The sequence below is a fragment of the Amborella trichopoda genome, chromosome 2 (genome assembly GCF_054954075.1).
Source record: "Amborella trichopoda isolate Santa Cruz 75 chromosome 2, AtrichopodaSantaCruz75HAP2 v2.0, whole genome shotgun sequence".
Classification (NCBI taxonomy): domain Eukaryota; kingdom Viridiplantae; phylum Streptophyta; class Magnoliopsida; order Amborellales; family Amborellaceae; genus Amborella; species Amborella trichopoda.
Genome location: NC_142337.1, coordinates 5384436 through 5411846, shown reverse-complemented (window position 1 = coordinate 5411846; position 27411 = coordinate 5384436). Strand labels below are relative to the sequence as shown.

The 27411-nt window shown below is 36.9% G+C and overlaps 1 protein-coding gene across 1 annotated transcript; it reads right to left on the bottom strand.

Moving 5' to 3' along the window:
• Positions 1-836: 836 nt before the first annotated feature.
• On the bottom strand, positions 837-27411 carry HVT1 (helicase in vascular tissue and tapetum). The gene is made up of 14 exons (XM_011628311.3): positions 27182-27411; positions 25634-25724; positions 22991-23306; positions 22758-22832; positions 22428-22472; positions 19498-19588; positions 19351-19409; positions 14541-14705; positions 7214-7266; positions 7100-7133; positions 6638-6727; positions 5542-6546; positions 3968-5050; positions 837-1757 (listed from the first exon to the last, which is right to left on the bottom strand). The coding sequence occupies exons 1-14, from the start codon at positions 27288-27290 to the stop codon at positions 1323-1325; spliced, it is 3651 nt and encodes a 1216-aa protein (XP_011626613.2). The 5' UTR covers positions 27291-27411; the 3' UTR covers positions 837-1322.

Genomic DNA, 27411 nt, shown 5'->3' with positions numbered 1-27411 from the left:
GGATGTAAAATTGGGTGGTTGACGTTATCGTCTATTGGATGTAAAATTGGGTGGTTGAAGATATGCTGATAATTGAGCTAAATAAAATGTACACCATTTACTTTAATACAAGGTCACGATCATTATCGACTATTGGATGTAAAATTGAGTGGTTGAAGATGTGTCGATAATTGAGCACAAAGTCCAAAATAACATTTCTTTAATACTGTAACACCCTTAAATCCATCAAATTTTTACATTCATCAGCTAAATACCTCGTGTCAAAAGTAAAGTCCTACAGTACAACCCTAATTTAAGTTGACATCAACTCTCTTTCAAATAAAGAATATACTCAAATAAATATTTCAAAATAAGCTACAAACAGACATTATGAATTTGCAAATTATAAGGCCGGTTAAATTTTTAATAATTTTATCTTGATATAAATTACAAATAAATTTTAAAAACCAAAGCATGTGCCGCTACATATTGCAGTCCTTAGGAAAAAATAATGAATTTGTCAATTTTTGGAAACGACAGTAACACACACTCTTAAGGCTAAGACCGCACAGGGCAACCTAAGAATCATGTTCCATGTATGTATGTGCTTCAAGCACAACATGCACACCAAATTCAGCAAAGTAAAAAAGAGAAATGATGAAAAAAAATAACTTGGAAACAATAATAATAATACTTTCTCCAAAAAAAAAAAATCTATGAACCTGATAAAAATATATTAATCTCATTACCCAGAAGGCCAACCAAAGCACTATTCTGTGCATGCACATGCTCAAGCTTCTCCTTTTTCTTTTGGTAAGTAAAATTTAGATCAAGGGCACATAATATATGCCAAGAAATTGGAAAGAAAGAGCATAAGTCTTCGTGAACTTCATTAAGACACCAAATTAAACATCAACCCAAAATGGAATCCCACTTAAAAAGAGACAGCTCCGCTGATACATGTTACATTAAGGAACCTAGGCCAAATACAGAATCAAAAGAAGCTGTCTCTCTCGAGGGATCCATAATGGGCATCATCTAAATAACGCATCTCCTACAACGAATGATGCATTGATGCCAAATAACATGGCATCCACATGCATGTCTCAAACTTAAAGGAAGCTCTCATATGGAAACCATCACAACCCATTATGGATGGATCCCAAAAATGGGTTCGACCTGCTTCAAAGATCCACGCTTTTTAGCTTATGCCTAAGGCCACAACGGGCATCACAACATAAAACCCACCACGCTCCTTCCACCAAGAGCCCCAAGCCAATATAGATTATTATTATCTCTTCATGGCTTCTCTGATCATCCCAATTCAAATATACATCACCCCATCAGGGCTTCTTTCTCCAATTTCGTTTTAAAGACCCACGTCTTTTGAAGGGGGGCCCACCATCCAACAGGAGCCCTTGATCCGAGGCAGACAACATGGCTGGTTGATGCTTATGAGATAGATATGGGTTCATCGAGTCGGTACCCAAAGGTTCCATGGGCATTTGAACATTTGGTATGCCCCTCCTATTTCTACTGCGGTTGTGTTTAGGAAGTGCCCTGCTTCGTGTGTTGCAAGAATGGCGAGCTCCAGCTAAGTGCATGCCATTTGATGAGTTTCGAGGATCGATTCTGGCAGTGCTAACCATGGTGGTCAAGGTGTCTATTGACTCTTTAGCTGAGGGCATTTCTGAAATATTGGAATTAGAGAGAATGCCAGCAATTGCATGCATGGATGCTGCGAGAGCCGGTGGGAGCGCTTTGTGAGACTCCTTCACCTGCACAAAGGGAAAACACAGTTAGGCAAACTGAAAATGAGATGGAACCAGGCCAATGGCAAAAGAGCGCCCAACTTTCTTTGTTTTGAAGAGTAAAAGAAAAGTACTTAGTTGGGAACAGGTTCAAGGCATAGGTGGCAGGTGCCACATGACAACTTGAGCAAAGCTTGCGAATTCGGTTGCCTACAGGCCCATGAGGCTTCAGCGCACCAAACTGGCCTAGGCATTGAGGCGCGTAGGTGCTCGAGAGCTTGCCTAGGTGGCGCCTCTCTCGAGCCACTTGGCATGAGGACAGAAAGATGGCCACTAATATTGCCCCCAGCCCTGCCACCACCACCATAAGCCCAATGGCCAAAAAGAGAACAATGGTGGGGTTTTTGGGGGCATTCCAACCCGTGAAACCATATTTCATTCATTTAGAGCAAGAAAAATCATAATCTCAAGATTTTTTTAATTTAATTCCTTGCAAAATCAAAAAGCATTTAACCCTATAGTTTTTGTGGCTTTAAGTGGTTGTCAAAGAAGACTTCCGGTAACCAACGGTCACCAAATCGAGCCAAGATCTATCGCATTTTGAAAGATTAATATATTTAAATTTTTTGTTGGTTTATAGGTTTAGTTATATTATCTTTTGCTTGTTTCATCTTTGTTCTTGTATTTTTTTGTTTTTTTATTTTCAGGTTTATGATTTGCAGCCCATTTTCAAGAGTGGGTTTTGGTTTAGTAACCCAATCCTTGTAAAATCTCATTTGAACTTAACCCACATGGATTTCCTCTAGTTTATTGGCCTGAAATTTGTCCTCATTTGAAAAGGGCAAATAATGTGATTTTTTTTCTTGTTTAGTTTCGCTCTTATATTTGTTTGCAAGTTTATGTTTAGATTTGTGGCCCATATTAAAGAATGGTTTTTGTATGTGGTTAATAGCATTTTGCTAAGACTGGGCAACCCAATCTTAATAAATTCTCATTAAACCTAATCCAAATGGATATTTTCTTGTTTATTGGTCTTAAATTTGTCTCTTGATTAAAAAAATTGGTTTCTAGGATCGATTTGTGGGTTTTGGATTCCAATCCATCCCCTCATACACCATTCATGGGGCCTAGAACGCACACCTTCCTGAACAGCCCCCAAGGAACTTGGTGCCCTCCTAGGCGCCTGCCCACCTACGTGGACCCTGGGAGGCCTAGACAGCCGAATTCATGTTTTACAACACCGATCTTGAGTTCCATTCCCACAAGGTCCCAAGTTAATATTCAGGTCAACATTCAAAGAGGGTACTAAATTTTGCAAAGAGTAATTTACACGCAGAACTTAAAATTTTAGGTAAAATACAAAGTGCTCCGCTTATACGCCGAAATTAAAATGAAGATCAGTCAACCCATTTTTTTTATTTTTTCAAAATTGCCCTTTGGTCAATCCAAATTTTGATTTTTTTTAATTTTATTTAGCTTGTTCATTAGTGAGGCAGCGCCCCAAGCTTTAAGGCATTGCCCTACTAACGAAAATACAAAAAACAAATAAAAAAAAAAAGAAAAAAAAAATTTCAACATTCGAGTTGACCAAAGAGCAATTTTGAAAAAAAATAAAAAAAACAGGTTAACCAACCTTTTTTGTAATTTTCACATATAAGTGGAGCATTTTGTATTTTACCTAAAATCTTAAGATACGTAAGTAAATCACTCAAAATAAAATAAAAATTATTAAAAATGTACACACTCAAATAGTGACGTGCAAGAGTTGACCAAAGGGCAATTTTGATAAAAAAAATAGAAAAATGGGTTAACCAACCTTCTTTGTAATTTCCACATATAAGTGGAGCATTTCATATTTTACTTAAAATTTTAGGGTACGGACATATATCACTCTTTTGCAAATAAAACAGCTCAGTAATTTTGACGTGGAAAAGCTGAAACTCACGTATAGAACTAAGAAGGTATAATATGCCCATATACAAAGCTATCGAATTATACTCCTCCCAAGATATGGAGGGTCCTTAAACTCAGCCAGTTTTTATCACTGTCGTCCGTTTTTTTAGAGTCGTTTTAATGGTAATCTAGTCACGAGTTAATTCTTAAATCATTGTGCTTTTAAACATAGAAAATAGATAAACAAGAATCAATTGCTCAGCTTCTAGCTAACCAAAAGAATAAATGCATTACTAAATATTATGAACCAATAATTTGAGTGTGGGGATAATGTTTTGACTTACTTTAAACAAGATAGCCGCTGATAGCTGCTCCCTTAAGCAGTATATCTGAGCAACATCCAGTGCAGTGGACTGAAACTTAATCCACCGATCCACCACAACCAATACAGGATTATCAGGTGAAGAAAGAAGCCTTTCTCCATGCCTTCGACCAACTGAGCCCTCAATATCCATTTCATCCTCCTCACTATCAGAGCTATCATCCTCCAAATCACTCTCTGCCTCATTATTCAAAGGGGCTACCGCTAATTCAGTGGCCCAGAACAACAATGGGTAGGGCCCTACAATGGTACAGTTTTTCACATACATACCCATATCGCCACGAGTAATTTCATCATACACAAGCAAGGGACGCTCAGTAGTCAAATTATTAGCTGCTCTATAATTACAAGAGTGATAGTGCAAACGAACCTTAGCACCACTTGATGTTTCTACGACAGCCCTTTGAGCACCCCCAAGAGGCGGTAACAACCTCCCCACCATCGGATACATACCAGCTGCCAGAACAGCACGAAGAATGCCTGGGTCTTTAGAATTCAAGCTATAACTAGAGACATCTTGAGGAATAAAACCAAGCTGAACTAATTCGCTCCTTAGCTTCTTCCGCATGTTCAATATCATATACATGATGCCAGGTGAGATGAAGTAATAAGAGCAAAATTCAGATTCGGATTTCTTCCCTTTGGCCTTTGCTTGCATCCAGCTTTCGAATGCAGCTATAACAGTGAGCTGATCACTTTTGCCACCATACAATGAGGACAACTTGGCTTTGGCAGCATTAGCTTTCTTCTTTGCATCAGGAGCCACAGGAAGAACAAAGGGATCTCGATATTCTGATGCGCATGCAAAAGTTAGGGCGGGGTCAAGACAGTTCACTAAAATGGCAAAGAGAAGCATCTTGCTAGTTGAAGGCCGAACAGGAAGGGAGCCAATTTTCTCTCCCAGCTCAGTTAGGGATTCGTCCTTCGATAATGCCCCGAGGTCTTGGAGAACTATGATGGCATTGCGAACTGCTTCAAAGACTGGTGGGTCAGGAGTCTTTTGTAGGAATTCAACAATTCGAGACTCTGGGTTGAGCATTTTCAACTGCAGAAGATAAAGGGTCCAATGAAACGAGCTTTCATTTGAAATGTATTAAAAATAACTAGCATCAGTTTTCAGAAGAGAAATCCATCCCTCCCTCCCTCCATACATCTCTCTCTCTCTTTCTGCATAAGTGCGAGGGCATACATGTGTGAAATATTTTCGGCTGAAATTAGTTTGCATGCTGTTGATTCAATAAATGAAAAAAAAAAAAACAAGTTTTGAGTTCTTAAAGACCTGGATCCAATGTCCATCAAATGGATGGCCTGCATTCACCGAAAATAGTGGATCCATTTTGGACCAATTTTTGCAAGGTTTCAATTTTTTTTCATTTTCCTTATTTTGATCGCTAGGATGAGAAGAACATATGTAAATTTGAGATTCAACGAACTCCTCTGCTCTGCAGCATAAGCCTGTTGGTTATACGGAGAGAGAGAGAGAGAGAGAGAGAGAGAGAGAGAGAGAGAGAGAGAGAGAGAGAGAGAGTTACAAACCTGTAAGCAGAGTTCGTCAATGGGCATTCGCTTGATTTCAGGAACTTGGTAGTCCAGCAGAGACATTGCGCGGGCTTTCGAATATAGATGGTAACAGAAACCCGGTTGGCAACGGCCTGCACGCCCCCGTCGCTGCTTAGCACTGGCCTTTGAAACCCAAGAAGATTGAAAAGTGGACACATTGTTATAAGGATCATAGCTTTTCTCTTTCATCCGACCACAATCTATAACATATACAATATCATCTATAGTGACTGAGGTCTCCGCAATATTGGTGGAAAGGATAATCTTTCGAATACCATGACGAGGCCTTTTGAATACTTGTTTTTGATCTTCAGATGGAATCAAAGAGTGAAGTGCTAGAATCAAACACTTAGAGGGATCACTGAATATTGGGGAAGAAAGTAATCGTTCTCTAGTCTCATTTATATCTTCCCAACCTGGCAGAAAGACGAGGATGGCTCCCTTGTTGGAATCGCTACAAATTTTTATCAACAATTTCTCAATGAGAACTGTGTCGACATGGTCTGAACTAATGGTTGACTGGTACCTTTCGAGAAGTTGTTTCTCATCTAGGGACTCTGAGATTTCCATATTCATGTGGGCTTTGATGATTTCTACTGACTCTGTCTGGTTTTCTCGCTGAGCCCAGTCCAACGCTGTACTTCCATCTTTTGCTTTTAGATAGCAAGCCACACCAAATGAAAGTAGCAAACAAATATCATCAACTCTGCCTTTTCCAGCACAAATCATCAAAGGGGTCATGCCAGATTCTGAGTGTTGATAATTATAAGTTTCAGGAGTTGGTTGTGTAGAAATCAGTTCCAAAAGGGGATCAAAATCATCACTTGACCATGCCAAGCCAAGTGCTTCATCCAAGGCAACTCTATGTTCGTCGTTCAAATTGGTGAGTTCTTTATTGCCATTGAATATTGCTCCCTCTAGGTGATTATTTGCAGCCGACCTCAAGATACAAAGTACGTCCTCTAAATAGTAACTTTTGACCTGAAACAAGAAAGGATAAGTACAAATATTCAACAAAAGAAAGAAAAAATACAATGGGTCAATCCCGAACTGATGTATGGAAAAATATTACCGGATATGTAAACCCAGGGACTTGAATTATTGGGCAGCCGCCGAAATATTGCGAAAATCGTTCAGCATCAAAAGTGGCACTCATCATTATCTGTTGACTCAACCAAAGAAAGAAATAAAAACAAAATTCAGATTGTCATCATTTATTGACAGAAAATCTTGAAAGAGTCAAAAAAAAAAATGCATAATCATTTGCAATCAAGGGAAAGCATCTTGCAACTGAATAAAAGTACAAAATTAGCTTGTCTCTATCCCATGAAATGGAAGTGATGGAGAGAGTGGGACACATCATTGGCAGCATGTCCTGGTTGGGTCGGCCCACTGTTTCTCCATCACCATCAATTTCAAAATGAACGATCATGACCCAATGCGCTATGGTCCCCCATAGTACAATGAACTATATTCAATTTCATTTTAAGGAACACTGGAAGTCAACAAATAGAAGTGAGGAAATCATGAGAACCAGTCGCAGATGAGGGCACAAAGGAAGCATGTCTCTGCATTAAAAAAAAATCACGTCACGCATAATATACAAGACAGAACGCAAAGTAGATAACACTACATCTCAAGTCAATACCTAATAATTGTAAGCATAAAGTCAGCATATCGGTCCCTTTCATGAATTTCATCCTGCAAATGAATGAACCTTGATTAGCCAGGGGACAAAGGGATATTAGAGAATTACATTTTGCAAATGATGTCCAGATACAGAAACGGATACAAACCCGAATACAGCGAACAGGGATATGACTTAGCATTTCTCAAAATCCAGGATACGGATAAGGATGCAAGTATCCTTTCTAACACCTATGGATATATATTATAGCTTGCATGATACAGATGTATTTGCAGCCAAAAAATTGACACAAATATACCATCTTATAATGCATATAATTACAGTTTATCCTTCTCTTATATAATTTTCATTTTATACTTGCAGACCCCAAATAGTTGGGCCAAGGCTCAAATGAGTTGACATTTTATACTTAAAGAATCCTAGCACTATTTAGTACTAGTTTTGATGCCAACAAATGTATAATTTCAAGTGAGTACACCCTAAACTACAGATACTAAAGGATTTGAGCCCCAAGGCAAGAACTCATGGGTTAAATCTAGTACAGAGGGATGGGTAAATGGCAGTTAGATTTATTTAAAGTTGTACTTCAATTATTTGAGTATGTAGTGGTCAATTCTATGCTTATTATAAGACCCCTTTATAAACCCCTTTATAAATGGTCCCACTGCCATGCTACAACACAACTCATCATTTGCTCAATTGAAATCATCCTTTGCCTCCAAACACTTACAGGGCTAGAGATACTTCCAAAACCCAACATCAGGCCAATTGAAGTTGTGAAGAACAATCCCTAATCTCTATACACAATGTTCCAAAAAGCGAACCACCCAGCACCTGGGCGGCTGCCAAGGCAGATCTGGGGGCCAAGGGGCATCGTCCAGGCCTAGGCGCCCAAAAAAAGCGGTGGTTCATGGGCGCCCAGGAAACCGCTTAAGCGGCTGCCCAGGTCCAGAGGCGGAAATTGCTTTCGATGTGGCCATTTTTTGTCCATTGTTTTTATACTAAAGCGCCAAAAATGTGGGTCTTAGATTCATTTGAAACCTAAAACTTATTGGAACCCATTTTAGAGAGAGAGCCTCCAAAAGACTACTTTTTTGGTGATTTCTTTAAAATTGAAGGGTTTCTCAAAGTTATGAGAAATTGATCAAAACATCACCCATTGATATTGGATTTAATTGTTGATGTTTTATAAATCTATTGGGGGGTTTTTTAGAAGATTTTGAGTCCTTAGAAGCAATGTTTTAAAATGCGGCCGCAACATGCGGGATGCGCTCGCATCCGCATCAAAAGAAGACGCATATGCGCTTTTGGCAAATGCGGCCGCATATGCGCCGCATCAGGCCGCATCGTAGCCGCATCCTGCATTGGCCGCATTGCACCGCATCCCACTGCTACAGTGTCCGCCAAAATGTTTTTCTGTTTTGCCCCTCAAGGAGGGGTAAAATGGTCTTTTCGACCATCCAAATGTTGGGGGAACTGTTTGGGGGAGGGTATTAGGGGCCCTCAACAAAGATTTTCAGCCACTTTTGTAGCTTTTTTTTGCATCAAATAGAGGTAAAACAAAATTTAGGTGGAAATTTCTTTTTCATCGAAATCTTCGATTTGGCAGTTGTTTGGTACTTTGATGTTCATTGGATGCCTTTGCTTGTTGATTTGGAGATGTTAGGGTGAATTTGTAATAAAAAATCGGGGGTTTCAGAGGTCGTGAAGAAATCGAGCAGTGCTTCACAGAGTCGGTAAATTTTTTTCTTTCTTGTACAATATTACTACTATACATATTTTTGGGGCAATATCATCTTCCCAATCTTCTAGTAATAAGGATCCGGCGTGGAAATATGCTAAACTAAAAAATCCCAAAGATAGAAATTGTGTGATATGCTTACTCTGTGGAAATACTTATATGGGTGGATAACTGGATACAAAATTTCCGACAGCTAATAGTTTTGAAGTCAATCATTAAACTAAAATACCTATTATCACATATATCACCTTCATATTTTTTCCTATGTATTAACTTATTTTTTTAGATTTTTTAGAATTTTTTTATATTTATTGACCGCATCATCGCGATGCACCCGCATCCGGGCCGCATCCCCCATTTTAAAACACTACTTAAAATCATCTTTGAGGTGGTAGCAGTGTTCGCAAAACCAGCTGATTAGAACCGGAACAGGCCGGTTAGATCGCTACCGGCAGAGTGGCGACTGCGGTTAGGACCGGTTTTGGTGGTCTACTGGTTAGATGGTGAGCTCCGAAAAAATTGGGTACAAACACCGGTCAGTTAGCCCCTGAACCGGCAGTTATTTCGCAAAACCAGCCGGTTTCTGCTAACCAAACCGGTTAGCCTATATAACACCCGAAAATAACGAAAATAACGGTTGAGTAGTAAATAACATTTGTTATTTGACACAGGCCCTGTTATTTTTAACGGAACCCGTGAAAAAGCTTTTGCAGGTTTTTTTTATTCCATTTTTTGGTGTTTTTTTGTTTTCTTTGGTGAATTATGATGTTATACACCAAAACTTTTCTATAAATCATAGATTACTTAATCAAAAATCGAAAAACAAAGAGTTAGTTCTTGGCAGATTGAAATAGGGATTTTTGAAAATTAGAAATTTCCGCCATTTTATCAAATGCAGCTTCAATACCTCATGGATTTTCATAAAAATGGAGGGCTATGATTCATTGTTGAAGCCTAAACGTTTATATATTTTCAATTTTTCCAAAATGATGAAGATTTGAGGTTTTTTTCAGCCCGAAGTACTGTTGCTCGAAGAACTGTTTTTTATCCACACAAATTGATTTCTGATCGATCAATTGATCAATTTTTATCGAATTGATCAATGCAGTTTGATCATCAAGGCTTCATCTATCAAATAAACTAGGTATGTTGATTTATTATTGATTAAATGTTTTTAGATCAATTTTTTTTTGCTGTGTTTTTTTCCTGAAATTTCGTGAAGTGAAAAATTCGCCATTTTTTGAAGAAAAATCTCAATAGTGAATGGATCATCATGATATTTGGGGCATTTAAATCATAATGGAAGTATCTATCATATCCCCATGTCAATTTGTTAAAAAAATAGAAGATTTGGGGCTGATTTGGACTCTAAATTTTCTATGTTCTTGATGGTTTTGGCTCGATTTTAGGGTTTATTAAAAAAAAATTGTTTGTCAATAAAAATAACTTTTTTAAAATGTTGTATACTTTTGGAGAGCTTGTTGGATTTTTTTTTAATGTTATATATTTTTTTATAAAAATTTGTTTTTTGTGATGACTATGAGAAAAAAAATTATTTGCTTTTAATGTTATATATTTTTGGTAAGCTTATTGGATTGTTTTTAATGTTATATATTTTTTTACAGAAATATGTTTTTTGTGATGAATATGAGAAAAATATATATATTCTTTATTTTTAATGTTCTATATTTTTTGGTGAGCTTGTTGGATTGTTTTTAACTTCATTAAATGAATTAATGTCACATTATAAATTGTCTTGCGTATCTCCATAGTATTCAAATATTAATTTATATAAAAAGTTGTTTCAATTTTTTTTTTTTGTAAGATAAATGTATGTAATATGATAGTATACACTTAATCTAAGTTTCTCTATTTTTAAAAAATTAATAATAATTTTTTTGGGGGTTCTTGACCCTTTTAAAAAAAAAAATCTACATGACCGGTTAGTCCGGTTAATTGCCCCAGTTAGTCTGGTTCCGGTTCAAACCGCTCCTAGCCCCTTGATTAGTTAACCATTCCGGTTCGATTTTGCGAACACTGGGTGAAAGTTTGGAGATTGAGCAATCAAACTCAAAGTAAGTGATTTTTTTTATCGCTTGTATACATTGCATTATTTTGAGATGTCTTCTTCGGGATCTAATAAGAGTGGTGATCCCGGTTGGAAATATGGTTACAACCCAGATTGTAATGATAAAAATTGCATAAGATGCAATTTTTGTGAGAAGGATACAAAAAGGGGCATAAACCGGTCCAAGAAATATCTTGCCGGTATCAGGGGGGATGTTGCCCAATGTAAAAAGACTCTTGATGTTGTTAACGAGGAAATAACCAATTTTTTTAATATGGTAAAAATGAAAAAAGATGAGAGATTTGCCTCCATAGTAAATATTAAGTCTGGGGTTCGGGTCAATTATGATGATAATGATAGTGATGACGATGGGATTGGGGAGAGATGTCAAGAGGTAGAAGTAAAACAGTCCATTATTAGAGGAAAGGGAAAGGGAGTTGTAATTGCTTCTGGTTCTAGTTCTAAGAGTAAGAAGCCTCAGGTTAGAGGCCCTATGGATAGTCTTTTGCCTCAGCTTGACTTTGCGGTTGCAGAAGATAAAACAAAGAAGAAAACCACCATTGAAAACAGAACAAAGAAAGAACAGAGAGATAGAGCTGCTTATTATCTTGCTACATGATTTTATGAGGTGAGCATTCCTTTCAATACCGCTTGCTTAAGCAGCTTCTATGTTGCATTAGAGGGAATTGGCCAATTTGGGCCTGGGATGAAACGCCAAACCCCATATGAGCTTTCAGAAACTCTTTTGAAAAAGGCGGTAAGTGTCATGAAAGAAGCTGTAAAAGTTAAAAAAGATGCATGGGCTCAGTATGAGGTTTCTATTATGACTGATGCTTAGAGTGATAGGAAGAGAAGAAGTCAGATGAATTTGCTTGTGAATTGTCCTTTAGGAACTGTTTTTTTTAGGTCTATTGATGCTGTCACAAATTTCATTTATGACCACCATCCTACCCTCAGCATGATGTGTAGATTTACAAAAAAGAAAGAGATTGTGAGGCCTGAGGTCACAAGATTTGCGACCTAGTACTTATGCCTAGATAACATACATTCGAGGAAGGTGCAATTGAGGAAGATGTTTACCTCGGATGATTGGAGAGCATGCAAGTTGTCCAAGGATCAGGTAGAGAAGAAGGTGAGAGATATTATCCTTTCTAAGGGTTTTTTGCGAGGGGTGAAAGGCGCTCTTAAGGTGTTTTTTCCTCTTGTCAAAGTCCTTCGCATGGTTGATAGTGACAAAGCTTCTATGGGCTATATATATGAGGCTATGGAGAAATGCAAAAGAGAGATAGCCCAAAATTTTGATGATGATGATGAGAATTGCTACAAGCCTGTTTAGGAGATTATTTATGAGAAGTGGGTTAGACAGCTACATCAGCCATTGCATGCAGCTGGTTATTATTTGAACCTAGCTTTTTTTTATGTTGACAAGGATATACACACAAATGACACAATTATGACTAGATTTAATAAGTGTATAGATGTGCTAGTCCCTGATCCTGATATCCAGGGTATTATATGCATTGATGAGCTGATAAATTACAAGTGCTCATTAAAGTCTTTTGGGAGTCCAATGGCGATGAGGCAAAGGACCAAAATTGATCCAGGTAGTAATAATATTATTAAGTTCATCAAGTTCAAGTAATCAAGTTTCATTTTTATGATTCTATTATTTATTTATAATTTTATTCAATATCTTTGCAGCTAATTGGTAGAGCCAACATGGGTGTAGTTCTCCAAATTTACGAAAATTGGCCATTCAAATCTTAAACATAACCACTTCCTCATCCAGTTGTGAGCGCAATTGAAGTACTTTTGAAGGGGTTAGGTCGTAAGGGTAATTTGTATAATTGTATTAATAATACATGAATTATAGATTTTAATTAGTTTCATTTGATTTTGTTAGATTCATACAAAGAAAATGAACAGGCTTGAATCAAAGAAGCTCAGTGACCTAGTCTATGTCAAGTATAATTGATTCTTAAAGGACAGGTTTGCTAAGAGAGAGAAGAGAGAACCCAACAAATCAAAAAATATGGACAATGCTATGGAGTGGTTAGTTGATGATGATGATGAGGTCGAGAGGCATGAAGGATTGACATGGGACATGGTCATGGATGCTTCAGGGACATCAGCTGACCCTCCTAGGGCCACTAGATCTTCTGCATAGAGAACGAGGTTGGAGGAGGAAGAAAAAGCAAATTCAGAAGAGACGGAGGAGGACGACCAATATGTCGAGGAGGGTGACGACTCCGATGGATATGATGCCAATGCAGCTGACCCTAATTTTTCTGATGATGAATCATGAATGTTAAATAATTATTAAACTTTGAACTTTGATTGAACTATTGTCTATTGAAGATTCTTTTGAGTCCTCAAGTATTACTTTCATTTATGTTTTCTTCCTCATGGTGGTGTAATACTGTAATGTGATTTGTGGACAGTGGATTTGTAGTTCCACTGGTTTGGTACTATTTGGTAACTTTAGTTTGGTAATTTGGTTGGTTGGTAAATTTTAAGTTTTAATTGGATATGGATTCTGGACCGACTTATGGTTATGCTTATGGAGTGTTCGCTAATGTGTAGTATACTTTGAATTTTGATGTGCCCTAAATACCTAATTCTATATTTTATACAATATATAACTGTAGAATCATTTTTTTATTCAACTGGGTCGCCCAGGTTCTGGGCACCTGCCTGGGCGCCCGCCAGGGCGCTAGGAGGCCTGAACCCCCCAAGCCACCTAGAACCCCCCTAGCGCTTTTTGAAACACTGTCTATACATTTGAGTGTTATCCCTCTCTCTCTTTTCTCTCTTTTACTGCACACCTAAATCTTAAATCTCTCTCCCCACCACCAAACCCCAACGAAAATCCAAACTCTCTCTATCATACCAGTCGGTAAATCTCCCTTGCTTTCTTTTTCAGCCTTGTAAATTTGAAAATTCAAAAGAATTGAGTCTGGTCTTGAACCCAGTGATCAATGTACCACTTATTAGTAACAGGTGGCATCTACAACCCTCCTTACCATCAAACATCACATTCACACATCAGCAACTCAAACATCTATACAAGAGTGAGAACTCCTATTGTGTAGAAGTTTACTTGCTAATAAAGCAAAGGCACGATATAAACAGAAAATGCATAACATATCATTAATAGTTAATGCACAAAAAATAATAAAAAATTAATCAAAAAAAGATAAAATAAACAAAAGGCAGTTTGGTCTTCAATGAGCACATGAATGCCCCATCATGCTTGTGATAAAATAACAAGGATGTGTCTTGACTGGTGTGTAACACAGATATCTGAGCCACATGCACACGCAAAGCAAAATAAACAAAATAATGATAAAACAGAAAAACAAAAAATAGTTTGCTAAATCTACAATTACTTCCTGCAAGAATATTATGTGGTTCATAGTTCAATCAACATATGCAGTCATAACTGGAAAATTACAACCTGCATACTTGAAGCAGCAGAAAAAAATATTAATACTAATATAGTTCATGAAAAAGCATACCACTATTATGTGGGTAAGTTCGAGTCCACCAGCTTTCTTGGCTTTACACTCTCCACCTGTCTTTGATGCCTCGAGAGCTCCACGGCCAACCAACAGCCTCAAAAGAACTCCATTCGTACAAAACATAATGGAGGAGTGCTTACCACCACTGGATTCCAATCTTATCTGATATTGTGCTCCAAAGAAACAAATGAATTAAAATATGGATATTTTACCAAAAGGAAGCTATTCAAGATGATTGATAAGAACTAACCTACTAACCAAAAATTTGAAAATATATACACAGGGAGTGAGCAATTCTAGCAGTGCACATACACATATGCAGGTGAAATGGTCTGGATTACTGAAGTTTTCATGCACAAAGTTTAGGCTATCCTCCTTAGGGATGTTCCACTGTGATTGTTTATTGGATGCAGATTAGAGACCTAGCACAAAAGGAGATTTAACCTTAATGGCTGTTAAGTATTTGTGACACAGCAGCACGCGCATTAGGGAGGAGAGACAATATAAGATCATCTGCAGAAAATTATTGCATCCGCACACACTTGTTGCCATCACACTACAGGTAGTGATTCAAGCTGAGGAAGTCAGAGATGGCAAGGCCATTTAGGGATTTATGGTTACAGGCCATAAGGATCACCAATGTCCTGATAGTTGGACTCCCTTCCTTCAAAGATTAGGGTGTTCCTCTCTGTCCAAATGTTTGTTGTTGCTAACCGCACACTACAAAAAGAGGCTCGCTGCCAGGTAAGGAGATGAGAAGAATGCTTGGAATAGCTGCAGAATTGTCTGTGGGGTGACCCAATACCAAGTGAAGCTTTAAAGCAGATCTGACCAAATAGTTTTGGCCACCTTGCATTTCAGAAGGTCATCACCGGTTTCTTGCAATACTTTGCATATGGCATACCTGGTGGGTATAGGTCATAGTTACCGGAATCTCTAACCGCAGGTAGCAATTCCACTTCAGAACCCCGAGTCTGCGATTCCATCATTGAATCTTCAAGGAACACATTTCCTTGAATTCAGGAATCTCGATTCCACATTTTAGGAATCTCGATTCCAACCTCTATTGAATCTCAATTCCACATTCTTAAAATCTCGATTTTTGTGGAATGCAGATTCCACAAAAGTATATTTTTTTATTGAGTGTAATTTTGTTCTCTCTTCTAATGTCAAAATCTCTATCACCCTCTTTCCATGAGTGTGCTTATGATGTTTAAACTATTAGCACATGTTCCCAATAACACTACAACACAATGTGAATGTTTCGAATCGAGATTGGCTTGTGTGCTTAGCAGCTAACAATTAACAACACTACATCTAAAGTTCGATTCCTATAGCTAAACTACCCACAAAAAAGAAGAAAAAAATAGCACACACACACAATGTGAATGTAAAGAAAAAATATTATTTTATTTTCTCTCTCAAAATGTACTCACTTTCATTTCATCACATCAAGTAAATGGCATACTTCGAATATAAGGTAGGGATTCCCACACAATTGTTTTTCTAATAGTGCTAGAACTTGGTGGCTATTCTTGAAAGATAATTGGGAAAGAGATTTGGGCTCAATTCAGATTACATTTCTAATGATGTTAGAACTGGCGACAATTTTTTTAAAAATAATTGGGACAGAGATTTGGGTTCAATTCGGATTACAGTTCAGAGCAACACAATGGGATAAACTAATTCCCAATTTCAACTATAAATATGAAATTAAAATCTTAGTTTCAAGTACACGAGGTAATATTTGTATGCTTTGTAAACACCATCACAAATCCCCTAGAGGACTATGAGTGCATGTTAATTGTATTTAGCTTAAATTTAGTATTACAACCACTATACCTTAATTCTGATATTGTGATTAAGAATTCTGATACTGCGATTAAGGCTCAATACATCAATTTCAATACCAGGGGAATGCTTGTTCAGGTCTGTATGACCTTTAACGATCTCGATTCGAATACTAGGGGAACCGTGGCTAAAGCATACTCAATACATCAATTCCAATACTAAGGGAATCTTGCATAAGCTTACTCTAGAACCTTAAATCCTTTGCCTTGCGAAAAAAATTTCCTAATGATTTTTCATGCGGTTCTAAGTTGTTGGGTGTGCGATCCTATAAATGTAGGAATCTCAATTCCAATTGGGTTGAAACTGGATCCCACAAAGGTAGGAATCTTGATTCCAAGTGGGCTGAAACTCGATTTCAAACTTGGATGAATGTCGATCCCAATTGGCCTGAAACTCGATTCCAAAGAGGTAGGAATTTTAATTCTATTTGGGTTAAAGCTCTATCCCATAGAGGTAGGAATCTCGATTCCATTGGGGATTCCAACAAAGTAGGAATCTTGTTTCCTGCAATTCCCTATGTATGGACAACAACTCCGACAACAGGAATCTTCCAGTCCCCCTGCGATTTCAATTCCAAAATCGATTCGGAGTCTCAAGCATTTCCAACAACAATGGTATAGGTAGCCCCCTACGTTGCAGTTGGTCTACTGATTGGGCCTTCTGAAGAATCGCTATCCAACATAAGGTTTGGATCTTTTTGCAGGATTGGATTAAGCCAAGCTCTTCTAGCCAATAAGCATTGGGGGGGAAAGAGGGTGATGGGCTGTGTATGACACTATAGAAGGAGGCAACCAAGAAGAGCCCCAAGGAGATGGTGACCATATCATACAGTCTGGTCCTTGCTAGGGAAGATAAGTGTCTTGGAGCAAAGGCAGGCAGAGAGATGAAATCAGCAAGGTCGCGGTCCTGAAGGGCCTTCGAAAAATGGGGCTCCAAACTCTAGTTCTCCCTTATGTTTCGAAGGCATGTTCTATGGTGATCTCCTGGCTTATAGCTAGGTGGAATAGAGATGGGAAGTGTTCTTCTTCTTCTAGCAAGCTGTCTCCTATCCATGTCTCCTACCAGAATTTGACACCACGATCCTCCCTAGCACTGAACTGGACATTTGGCTAGAATTCATTGAGGCATAGGGTGATGGACTGCCAAAACCTTCACGGCCTAGCGATAGAGTGGGAGGAGGGGAGACACTTTATTTTTGCCCAATGACCGATTGCCAAAGGTGGTAGATGACAAAGAACGACTACCACTTCCCTAGAAGAGCCAAGTTGCAATATCTGAGGCTCCAAATGCAGCCCTCCTTTGTGTTTGGGAAGAGTGACCGTGTCCCAAGCCACCAGGTGGAGGTGGTGATTATCGTCTAAGCCCAACCACAAGAAATCCCTCATAAGTTTCTCAAGGCAATTGGCTACAGAAGTAGGCAGGCTTAACAGAGACATCTAACATATCAGGAGGTTAGATAGGGTGTCCCCTGATGAGGGTGGTATGACCTGCTGGGGATAGGACTCTACCCTTCCATGCCACTAGCTCATGATCAAACCTTTCTACAATGAGAGCCCAGAGTTACTTATTGGGCTTACCAGTGCACAAAGAGACCGAGAGCCTAACCTTACTTCAAGATTGTGATGGTTGCCAACTATGCATCAAATTCATTTCTCATTGAACAAACGAGTAAACATATTTAAGTATATTCAGAATCAAAGGAGCCCAGCCTTGTGTTAACACTCTAAACAACACAGTTTAGGAGTATCAGATGCACTTCTAGATGTCAACAAGCATGGTGTGTCCATGATAAATGCCAGATACATTTCACCAAGTTATGCTATAGTGGTTCTGATTGATGAAATATCCTTCTGGTCTATCTCTAACCCTATAGAATTAAAAACTTCAAGGTGGATGATGGTTCTCATACATACTCATGAATAAAATTAAGCACCCCATCCATTAGAGTTTATATAATAATTATGCTAAGATACTATAATCACACCGAATCTTAGAAGAAAGACCAAAATGCCTGAAATTTGGAAATAGATACATGAACCCTTGAAAATAATGGAAACAAACTTCTCTCTCCAATTTATAATCATGTCTCTCGCTCAAATTGAAGTATTTTTACCATCAGGAAAGATAATTAAAGTTAGTATTCTCTGTCGCATTTTATTGTCCGTTTAATCTTAAAATTTCCACGAAAGTGTCATATTGCTTTCAGCTTTTTCTTGGTTTCATTTTTTCAATTTTGTCCTAATATTTTATGAACTGAAAATGTCATCTAGCATTTCTTTTTCCCTAAAAAATGCCATCTATCAACAAAACTAAAGTTCTACATTCCTTGCGCAGCCAGTTGTACCCAACTGAATACCGAATCAGTCCTTCACATTACAAATCAAAGGTAAAGATGAACCTAACTAATAGAGATATATTTCCCATGGACCACCCAAAATTGTAGTTTTACTCGATCGAACTCTGAAGAATGTCTTTTAGGGTGTGGTTTGTATAGAGCCTAGGCTCCAAACAATCAAATTAGAGCCTACCTTCAAATAGTGTCGAGAAATGTTGTTTCAGCACTGGAAATCTTTGTGATAGCCTTAAAACATATTTTCATCTTTATTTATAAAGTTTAAAGCTTCATAAATAGAGTAGATAGACACATCTATGAAAACTTGAAAATCTTGAAAATTGACAATCCAAAAATGCATTACAAAATACACTATTTCCAAAATTTGAAATCCATTTTTTTTCTCTTGTCCATGCATCTTGATGTCGAGATGTTCAATTTGAGGATATTTGGGTATCAAAATAATCTCTTCTAGTGAAATTTTTGACGTAGGCTCTAATTTGATTGTTTAGAGCCTCGGCTCTATATAAACTTTCCCCGTCTTTTTAAATTTTCAGATCAACAACTCCCAAGACTATTTGTGATACAGGAATGAAATCAGATTAGTGAATTAAAGGTTCGTACCTTGTAACCAACACTTTCTCCAACATTTTCTCCCCTCTCAGAGGCAATTCTCTCGGCAACTGAACCAAGACATCTCCAGTTAATATGAATTGAAGAAAGATAAGACATTATGCTAACTATTTAAAGATAAGCAAAGATCCTTGGCACCTGATATTGCAGATATGCGCCTTGGCTGAGAGCACACAATTTTGCATGTCTCACCTTTTCCCCACATGTGATCCAAAAGAAATTGAGGAACCTGAATTGTTACATAAGAATATAGCTGAAGGATCAGACTGGAAAAGAAGTGAAGAACTGAATTTCTAATGGTGAAATGAATATGATCTAAACCCTACTAAGGTATTCGCATCTATCCTACCTAACAAGCTTACCATCTATTTGATACCCATAGAAGAACAAAAAAACATAACAGGATCGTTTTGCACTGACGACAAAAAAAAAGAAGATCCAAGCATTGTAGAAAGAGAAAAGAGTTTATTGATGCAAACATCCACGAGCAAGTTACAAGCAGTTCAGAATACGTAGAATGATATTTAGAAAACTTAAATCTAATGGAAATTGCATGATTACATGTTTTTGAGTGTTTTTAATAAATGGACACAAATACAAAGTCAAAAGCATAATTAGCAAGTCTTTGTTTAAAACATTATTTTTTCAAAAAAGCTCAATTTTTTTCAAAAAAAACTCTATTTTTTAGAATCCAATAAGAAATCCAAGTTTTTCTAAAGATCTTCAAAAAATCGTCGTATTTTTTAAACAAAACTGATATTTTATCTTTCATCAAAAAAAGCTTTTCAAAAAACTTCTTTGCTATAACTTTATCTTTTCATCGATTTAATATCTTTGAATTTTGGTTTGGAGAAAAGCATATAAATCAAGAATCCAGATTTAACATAAATTTCCATAAAAAAATTCCTCCAATATGTTCCCTTAAAAAAAAGTGCAATACATACCCAAAAAATAATCCATCAAAATGACCATATATCTCAAAATAATAGTTAAGAGGAAGAGCAAGAGTAACCCAATGAAAAGTCCTTTTTTCATCTAAACACAGAGCATCATTATAAAGAGTAAGAGAGAGATTCAGTGAAAACTAAAGATTTAAGCAACTAGGAATTCCGAGTGAGCTTCGAACATTTGGATTTGCTTAAGCATTTTGTTGCTTTCTTTCTGGATACTGAAGTTTGATTAATTTCGCCTTTAGAATTTTTTTAATTTCATCAGTATATACAACGTAATTATTTAGATGGACCACTATTTTAAATTTTTCAGTTTTTGTGATTTAGTTAACTGCAATTTTATACCAAAAGTTCTTTTTAGTTTTTCTCTTCCAACAATAATCGCATATCTTGGGTTCCGTTCTTGTTGTTTCGTAATGTCGTTCTTCTGTTTAGTATTGTCGTTGTCTTTTTTTATTGTATGCTTTGAATAAATCTATCATAGGCTTTGTAATGTGACAACAAAATAAGCATTATTGTTATATTTATTGAAAGTTTAGACTAAAATTTGTCAAGTATGACTCTGGTATTGCTAGGTAAGGACATAAAAATTGTAGTTCAATAGTTTTAATGTATCCATATTTTGTTATCTTCACATATCCTATTTTTTCACTCTGTTTTTTAGCCAAATCCGAAATATTCACTATTCTCTTAACTAATTTTTGGTGATCTGTATTTTTTACCCGACTTTTTGCCTCCGACTTTTTGCCTCCGACTTTTTGCCTCCGACTTTTTGGAGCAAAACTGAATTAGTATCAATGTTTTGGCTTGCCGATATATTATTCTTCCCCAAGTGGCTAACTATGGTCAAAAGATGAAGTATGTGCATGAAATCTCTTTCATTTTCATTTCAGTTATTTATAACAGCAAATACAGTCCCATTTGGGATGGAAAAACTCGCCCAAGTCAACTCAACTCATCAAATTAGGAGGTTTTTGAAATGAAAAGCTCTACACCCAAGTTTTTCAATCTAGATGACTTGTTTATGTTAATTTGACAAGTACAAGGTTTATTCCGATGTGGTAGCATTTTATAATCACTTGTGAAGGGCCAGGTTTGATGCCCATTATATACTTTCTCTTTTGATTCTTCACAGAAATATTTCAGAAGGGCCATATTTTATGTGACTTGGGAAGATGACTTGGTGTTGGCAATGACCAAGTCTCTGAGTTTTTTGAACACTATTAATAGCACCTCAATTTGGGGTCTCAGTCTATTCTACAAACTACAAGAATAGCGCATACTGAAGAAATGCAGAGCAACAGGAAAGATGAAGACCAGTTATCATACAGTCAATTAGAGACTAATGGGTTAACTCTAGACGTGCCTAAACAACTACATCAACTAATTAAGTATTTTTTTAATTATGTCAAAAAGGAAAACAGGATTCAAACGGAAGAGATCAGCATATCAACCCACAATATAATAGAACACCATCCAGCTTATTTCCTTTCACAACTCAATGCAACAGGTTACAACATGTCACATTAAGCACTGATATATTATTGGAGTAAATATCTGAGTAAAATACATGTAGAAGATATCTTTACCTTCTACAAGCATCTCTTTGTCATTTGTTATCACTCTACTCCAGTCTTTTACTCATAGACATACATAGATAAATAAATATACATGCACATACGTGCACACGCACACATATAAAGACATGCACGGTTGTTTTCTTGAACTTTAACAACAAACCCTTTTTATCAGATCAAATCTACAAGTCAAGCATCTTGTGCAGAAATAGACTTGAGGACAAGAGACCTCCTAGAAACCAAGTAACAGTTACCTGTCTAAATATCTAGTTAGCTAGCCAAGCAAGCACACATGCATATAGGTATCGTAGGGATCGCCACATATAATGTATTCCGTTCCTATCAATGACCATAACCATCTTCGAGTTACACAGCACCACAGGTATTTCTTAGAATTTAAGGGGCATAATATCAAATAACCACAAAATATGCAATAATATCACTAAATACTCGAGCACTAAAGGAACCAAAAGCAGCGTTTGCTACATCTAGAAGAAGGGAAATCAGCCATAAGAACAAAGAACATAAAAAGATCAATAACCTGAGTAGTCTTCCCACAGCCAGTCTCACCAGCAATAAGAACCACCTGTTTAAGAGCCAACAAAAGAAAGAGAACAACAAACGACATGGTCATCAGACTATTAATGCACACAGACATTGTAAATAATCAGAAAGTTCATTTAAGGGAAGAGGCATTTTTTTAACACCTAGGATTGGGGGGGAGGGGGGAGAAGTTCAAAACTGAAGAAATTTCACATGCAATTTGATCACATCACATTCTCCTCAAAAATAGTGTATCAAAATCAAATAATACGCCATTCTTTGGTTATTCAAGAATCTGTGGATCATATATGTCATGAGAGTATTGAACCTGATGTTTTTCAACTGCAGAAGTAATGGCATCCTTGAAAGATGCAATCGGAAGTTTAGACCTTTGCTCACTGATCTGCAAGCATAAATCAATTTATTTTTTTTGTTATTAAATCCGCAAGATGGAAAAACTGTAACTGCTTTTTTTCTGAAGCACAACATAACATATCAATAAACTGAAATGGTGAATGAATGATAAATTAAAATTCCCAAAAATCCAGGAGAATAGAGTACCTCTTGCAGGTGTCGAGACTCCCTCAGTCTGGAAGCAAGTAATTCCACCCGCTTGGCTATTTCAACTTTCAACATTGAGGGTTTCGAAAAGGTAGAATCATTCTTTCTATCTACACCCATGGCACACTCATTGGCATGCATGTTGATTTTTTGACTCACCTCCTCAAAAGGAGGATACTGGGTAAATAAGTTCTGTAAAATCAGTTTTGTTTCATCCGAAAATGTTAAATGTTCAATTTCAATATTTTCTTTCTTCTTCATCTGTGCCTTCCCGTTGGACTGTTTGTGAACAGATACACATCGCCGGTCTCCATGTCTGTGAAAAAGGTAAAAATTATGAAAACAGGCCAACGGAGGAAAATGGGGCTTTTCTTGCTCTTTTTCTTCTTCTTCTTTTGGTTCAAAGGTCCAAAAGGCTGTCATTAAAATAAATGGTCTGACTGATTTATGAGTAGAGTATAATGATAAGACTTTAATTGGAAGCCTCCTTGTCTAAAATTCCAAGACATAATTTGCTCAGCTACTATTTGAAGGTCAATCCAGTGACTGAAATTAAGTATTTTAAAGCTGATAATAACTTGCACAAATGACAAAAAAAAAAAAGGAACCTTGGCATGTATTCTAATTTTAAACTCAAAATCCGTCTGATGTAAAACTTAAAGGCCCCATTTGAATGCCCATCTTTTTAGGAATAGGGTTCTTTACAGTTGCACCAAAATAGGTAGCGGAGCAGCTAGGCAAGCCACTATTCACAAGCACAACTCCAGGAATCAATACTTGCAAGATGACACCACCAACTGCAGGCTTTGCAGAGAGAGAGACTCTTCTGCCGTTATTGATAGAAAATAGGTTATTGCCTTTCTTATTTTTCTGGTAAATAACAATTCATTGAAACTTAGAAAGTATATACCTACCTACATTATTATCTATCATGTAATTGTTTACATCGTCCATGTCCAATGACTCCCTATTTTCACAGTTGCCCATAAAGGCAGATAAATATATGTCTGGCTCTGGGATATGGCTATCAGGACATCCAAAACGGGATTAAGTAAACATAAAAAATATGGTGCTTGATAAGTATATTCTTTTATTAGTATAGATTCAGATATTTCTCTTTAGAGATCATTCCAAGAACACCATCGCATCCTACTCTGCTTTCATTGGGCATGCTGACTCAACCATGGCCGAATCCATAGCCTTTCACATGATGTCAAAAGATTTAAACAAAATTGGGGAACATCTCTACTGAGAGAGGGTGACTCAGAAAATGCAATTTCTTGGGCATCCAGTCTATCCCCTTGTCCTTGGCACCTTGAACTCAATTTGGTGCTTGATAAGTATATTCTTTTTATTGGTATAGATTTAGATATTTCTCTTTAGAGATCATCCTGAGAACATCATCGCATCCTACTCTGATTTCATTGGGCATGCTGACTCAACCATGGCCGAATCCATAGCCTTTCACAGGATGTCAAAAGATTTGAACAAAATTGGGGAACATCTCTACTGAGAGAGGGTGACTCAAAAAATTCAATTTCTTGGGCATCCAGTCTATCCCCTTGTCCTTGGCCCCTTGAACACAATTTCTAGTCAGATATTTAACCCATGCAAGCATAGGCAACCCTTATTTAAGTATAAACTCAGCAGCTGATTCCCCGGCCAAAGAAGATTATGCTGTGAGCAACATCAATGGGACTGTTTTGGCAACTTTTTGAGCTGGGTTCCAATTATTTTTGTAGTTCCTTTTGTATGATCGAGGGTCCAACACCCCATTCTCCTTTTGCATTGAGCAACTAAGGGTGCACTTCATTTTTACAATGTACAAAGCACCCTAAGACTAACCGAGGGAATAGCCCTTCATAAAACCGAATGGCATAACAAGATTCGTGTAGCCGACCTAAATAGTTGGGATAAGGCTCAGATGATGATGATAATGATGACAGAGCATCCTAAGTCCTAAGAGTGGGCTGCAATTTTTTGGACTTATAATTATGTAACTACAGCATTACCGAATACAACATTTAAGTTCTCTCAAAAAAAAGAAAAAAAAAAAAAAACAAGATTTAGATATTATCTTAGATATGCTCAATATTCAAACAACTAATATATCCTCAAATAGAACAAACACTATCAAATTGGGCATTAACTGCTATCCGTTCATAGTTAATTTTAAGCTGTCAAATGTAAGAAAAATTAGCTACATAGAACTAATCTGATTCTAATACCATTAAGCCCTATAACATTTACAAAACTACTCAATATTATTATCATATGAACAGAAAAACTAGTCTAGAATATCAAAATATATAAGCGCAACCTTGAGAGGAGGGTGTACCACAATACAAGTTGCCACAGCACTCCACATGAGTAGTGCGTGGAATTTCATAATGTCTATAAATGATCTCCAGATGTTTCATAGTATTCAAAGCATAACCCTCATATTATTACACAACTACCATTAAGGTCCAAAGCAAAAAAACAAAATTTTAGGGTACATCCTGAACACCATTCCCTGCTGATTTATTTGAAAGTAAAGGGACACATAGTAAGCCCCCGATATCAAGACATTCCCCAAACAGATCATCCATAGCATCATATTACAACAATTAAAACAGAAAATAACAATATCTTTCTACCCACCCAGAACTCTTCGAAACCAAGCCCATCCTTCTGGACACAAAATGCACCTCAGCTCTTTCCTCCTTATCTAAGTCAGCATCAAAAGTGTATACTGCACATCAAAATCATAGTGTATAACAAACTTGTGATTAATCATTCAGCTAGATAATGAAATAAGTAAATTTTCATGAAGTTTCAAAATCGCATCTGCTTGTTCAAGAAACAGCAAAGAAAGATAATCAAAAGTGTATACTGCACACCAAAAACATAGTGTAAAACAAACTTGTGAGCAATCATTCACTAGATAATGGAATAAGTAAATTTTCATGAAGTTTTAAAACTGCATCTACTTGTTCAAGAAACAGCAAAGAAAGATAATCAAAGAAATAAGACAGGCACTCATGAATAAAATTATAAACCAAGATGTACGAAAACACAAGAGAGTCCATATTACCGAGACATGATCCAGTTATATCATCAAATAAACAAAATGTGAGGCATTTTTACCAAGTAAAATAAGCAATCATGAGATAGCAGTGCAGGAACAAGAACAAGACAAGGTTATAGAAATCCATATAAAATCAGACTACATTTAACTCTTGGATTTCTTTAGTCCATTCAGGCAGTCAAACTTCCATAACAATTGAACAAGTCCAAACTCGAGATAATGGTCCTGAGTTTGTTAACAATAAATGCGTCATTCAGAAATCAGAAGGTTATAATTTAATTCTACATCAATTTGAGATTGATCTAACTACAAGCTTAATGAAGCAGTTTAATCCAATCAATGCAAAAAAAAGCAGGTTAAGGGTGATTCAACAATTAATGGATGAAAACAAAGAATGGAAACCCAGTTACTAGTAAAGATTCTGAGGAAAACGTTGAATAATGAGACCGGCTTTCTAGGGTTGCGAATTCCAAATATGACGAATGAAAAATCAAAGAAGGTGGCAGCCATTGTAAAGTAGCTTGGTTTTCCTTCATTTTTTTTCTTGTAAAGTAGCCAGTGAAACATTGCCTGCTTTTTCTTCTGTGTTTTGGTTAATTAACTGGCTTTTGAGCAGCCAAATACTAATGAGAGAAAACAAAAAAAAAAAAAGACCCAACAAATCGAAGCAACAACGGAACCAACTTTAATGTGACTTTTGCTTTTCTGACTGGTTTTTCTGCTACCAAAATCCAGTGTAAAAAAAATATCAACAAGGAAAATACCATTTTCAAAAGAAACTTCACAGTTCTTTTCACGCATATTTTGCTTCCTTCACTGGTTTTTAAGCTACTGAGTTTTAGACAAATAAAACCTAAAAAAAATAATTTTTTCTGAAAATCACTAAACAGTGTAAACAGCTATTGACATATATTGTTCTCTCATGGTTATTGAGCTACCGCATTGTAGTGAGAGAAAACCAAAAAATAAAGAAAAGAGATAATGAAAAATCATCAATTTTCTCTCTAACTATAAAAGAAGCAGCATCACCATTGAACACAAATATAACACAACAAATCCCTGTAATTCATTACAAAACAGAAGGGAATATCTTAGCAAAAAAAAGATAGAAGAAAACATACCAATATCATTTCCAGCACAAAACTCCTCCAAAGTTCTCAAAATTTTAATGCGGCTCTCTTCTCCCACATTTCTTTTGCCCCCCTGCCAGGCCCCTTTTCTCTTCCCCATTCTCTCTCTCTACTGTATACCGACTCTAGGGAAGAGGCCTCTCTCTCTCTACTATATAACCGACTCTAGGGAAGAGGCATGCTCTCTCTCTAGATACAAAAGACTAAAACCAGAGGGAGAC